Source organism: Octodon degus, unplaced genomic scaffold (assembly GCF_000260255.1).
Source record: "Octodon degus isolate 3935 unplaced genomic scaffold, OctDeg1.0 scaffold00317, whole genome shotgun sequence".
NCBI lineage: Eukaryota > Metazoa > Chordata > Mammalia > Rodentia > Octodontidae > Octodon > Octodon degus.
The window spans coordinates 189,202-193,008 of NW_004524893.1; the positions used below are offsets into that span (position 1 = coordinate 189,202).

At 41.5% G+C, this 3,807-nt stretch overlaps 1 protein-coding gene across 2 annotated transcripts in view; it reads left to right on the plus strand.

Moving 5' to 3' along the window:
- Fkbp1a (FK506 binding protein 1A) overlaps positions 1–3,807 on the plus strand; it is a 22,883-nt gene extending 19,076 nt beyond the window's left edge. The window contains exons 4-5 of one of the 2 annotated variants that reach the window (XM_004647643.2): positions 1,441–1,605; positions 3,714–3,807. In XM_004647643.2, the coding sequence (XP_004647700.1) occupies positions 1,441–1,569 (129 nt within the window). In that variant the 3' untranslated portion in view covers positions 1,570–1,605; positions 3,714–3,807. The remainder of the gene's footprint in view (positions 1–1,440; positions 1,606–3,713) is intronic. The other variant, XM_023707906.1, reaches the window with a different exon arrangement.

The window sequence follows — 3,807 nt, forward strand, 5'->3', positions numbered from 1 at the left end:
GAACGCCCGAGTCTTCTTAGCTGCCGCTTCACAAAAGAGGTACCAGGTCCGCACCGAACGAGCACACAAGCAGCACCAGGAGCGGCAGAAGGAGGCAGCAGCGGTGGCTGAGGGGAGAGGGCGCGCCTAGAAGTAGAAATGTTGAGTCAAAAGATAGGATTGTTTTCAGTTTTATTAGATAAAAGCCATATACTTTCAATTGTCTTTACCACTTTGATCCAGCATGTCCCAGTTTCTTAGAGATGCTAAAGTGTGGATTCTGAGTTGCATTAGAAGCTTCATTTCAGCTCACAGCTTCCTCTTCAGTTGTCATCTCCTGCTGGGTAGAGCCAGAAATACACATATAGAGACTAAAAGTAAGACAAGTGAAGGATAGAAACAAGACAGCAGACCTGTTCAGCATTTCAGAAAGTAGGTATTTATGTTTACTTTGTATTTGATTAGAAACTGAAAAAAATACAAGTATATTTTTTGAAATAAAAATGTTCCCTCCTCCCTTGTCACTTTTCACACTATTCTTCCCACAGAAAAATGCTGAGATCATCGGTGTCCTTCCAAAGGTGTTTTTTATATATACAGCAGGTGTACATTCAGAAATAATCTCATAAAAGAAAAAAATCATAAAAGCATGGTATTTTTGCTGCAAAACAATCATACTGTTTGAAGTTTATCAGCATAGAAGTATAAATATAGAAAGTGCAGAAAAATAATAGATTATCCCAAATACGTTGTTTTTTTTAAAGAAACAAAAGGTTTGATCCAGGTACTCTCAGCCCTTTTCTGTTCAGTTTCCACTTCCATGGATTCAACCATATACCAAAAATATTTCAGGAAGTCATCTGTGCTAAATACTAAATATGTACAGCCTTTTTTTATCATTATTGCCTAAACAACATTATGAAAACTATTTCCCTAGCATTTACACTGTTTTAGGTATTGTAAACAATACAGAAATGATGTGAAATACTCCAGAAGATATGCAGATATCCTATATAAGGAATTTAAACATCCACAGATTTTGGTATCGTTGGAGTCCTGGAACAAATCCCTTACAAATACCAAAAGATGGTCCTTGTTCTTTTATTAGAGGAACATAAATGCCACTTAGCCACATCTCCTCTGAGTGGCGGATGACTGACAACTGAGTAAAGAAAGTTCTAGATTGTTAACTAATTGTCCATCAGGAAGGCTTGGTAGAAAGGTTGAATGCCTGATCCTATAGGGAGTCAAGGAGTTTTTCACTGCCATTGAACCCTTGGGATCTGAGTGCCAACTTTGGGGGGAAAGGGGTGCCTGATAATGGAGCAGTTAGCTGCAAAGTCACTGGACTGTCCTAGCCAACACATTACTGTGCTGACCAAGAAACTTGCAGGTAAACCACTCTGCTTCTACAGAGACGGAGTTTATCCAGCTGAGCATTTCTTCCTTTTCTTTTCACAGATGAGTGTGGGTCAGAGAGCCAAATTGATTATCTCCCCAGACTATGCCTATGGTCCCACTGGGCACCCAGGAATCATCCCGCCACATGCCACTCTTGTCTTCGACGTGGAGCTTCTAAAACTGGAATGACAGGAGTGGCCTCCTCCCTTAGCTCCCCGTTCTTGGGTAAGGAAGCAATACTGAAGGGCCTCTGGCTACCTTTGCCCCTATTCCCACTGTTTTGTGGATAGCGACCAAAAAAAAAAAAAAAAAAAAAAAAGCCATGGGGCTTTTTCCCCTGTATCCTTCCCCATAAGGCATCTTTTCTTGCCCCCAAACTTTTTGATACAAGGTCTGATTGCCCTTGAACATACTGTGTAGTCCAGGCTGGCCTTGAACTCATGGCAATCATCCTGCCTCAGCCTAGTGAGTGCTAAGATTATAGATGTATACATACCAGCTAGGGCATTTTTAGTGTATACTTTGGATATAAAAGCTAGTTACTTAGAAAAAAGGGATAGCATATGTTCTGGAATGAAGCCAGAATGGCAACTGCTCGGTAAAGTGTTTTTGTATGTAGCTTATTAACTGAGTTGGGGACTGTGGAAACATAGGCCACATGGCTAATGTTGGCATTTTAGTTCTTTGAAAGACTGAATGACTTTTCTCTACCTCATGTTTCTAGATGCTAGTAAACAAAGCATGTCTGATGCACATGTATAGCTTATGTAGCCTTCAGTGTGTAAACTGTACAATACTTGGTTACTGCCTGTTAGAAAATATGAGGGAGGCATTACTCCAGAGTCCACCTGCTGCTGGGAACAAGCCCAGGACACTCAAGGCCAGTCTGTTTTCAATGAACAGAATAGAAAGATGAGGCCAGAGGATGTTTATGAAATGTAAAGGGTTCACTTAGGTCACACAGTCTAGGCGGGAACCTAGGGCTCTCCATTGGCCTTGTATAGCAGGTGAGGAAACAAATACAAGGAGAAAACTTCCTTAAGGTCATAGGCAGTAGCAAAGGACCAGACCTCCTTTCCTAGCTTCCTTCTTTTCTACACTTATTTTTTTGGAAACCAAACAACCTAGTAATGCATCCCTTTTCATGTTGGTACTAGAATTATTAAACACATGAACGCTGTCATCTGCTTTCCAAATGGTTCAGTTTTTTCTATTCACGACCTGCCTATAGAATCAGAAGGCTAGAACCAGAGACTAAATGAGGATACCTTTGCTTGAAAGCTGCAACGAGCAGCTGGTACCACATAATGGCAGTCAGGCTTCTTAAATTGAGAGGCTCTTTTATTATTAACATTCTTTCTTTTCTGTAGCCCGAGATGTAGATACATTCTGAGGTAATACAAGGCTGGCCAAGTTTGATAACTCTAGCTTCTTTGCTCATTATTCCTACCAGGAGGAAATTTTAGATAGTCTGTGTGTGCCCAGAGGTCTCCACCTCTTCCTGTTCTTAAGAGAGATGAGTTATTTGAACATAACTACCCTCAGAGAGCCTTGGAGTTCATCCTGTTTGGGAATATTTTCTGTATTCCTGATGGATCGGAGGAACAAGAAAGGAGAGAGAGAAAGGGGTGATGGCTCCAAGTCACCCTGACCTAACCGTCCGTTGTACCATCTGCCAAACATCTAAGAGCTTCTTACAAAGATCTCAAAGGAAAACCTGAAGGCAATTCAGAAAGTTGTAGGTTTGACTGAGTGAATGAGTATATTTTCCTTTCTATTCACCATGACGAATGACAAAGGCTGTGATTCTCAGTCTGAACCCAGTGAGATAACCCGTGTGGTATCTCCAGATATCTCACTACTTTTTGTTTAAACATCTACCCTGACAGGGAATGGGATTTAGGCATTAAGATTTTTTTCAAGCCCCTAGGTGATTCCTATATGTAGCCAACTTGGAGACCAGAGATAATGGGGAACTATACTGTCAGCAGCATGGGTCTGTTTCTCCTGCTGTCCTCAGCATGCTGCACTTAAATTTCAGGACTTAAAAAAAAAAAGTCTATAATCCAGGAGGCTGAGGCTAGAAGATGAGAGGGAGGGAGGGGAGCAGAGTGAAAGAGAGAAACAAAATATGACTGGTTTAAGCAGGAAGAATTTGATTCTCTTGGGAACGCAGCACCAGCCCATCTGGCTTTTTCTAGCTAGATGAGAAATGTAATCCCAGCAAGACCTGTCAGCTACTGGGGATAGGAGTTGCCATGGTGGATGGCACTGTGGCTGTCCTCACAAAGAACAATAAATTGCTGAACTCACAGATTTTCTGTCCTCAACAGATCTGCTATGGAAGGGATCCTGTGTCTCCAGATGTGTGCACATGAATCCATATGGAGCTTCTCCTGATATCCCACTACTTTGTGTAAACATCTA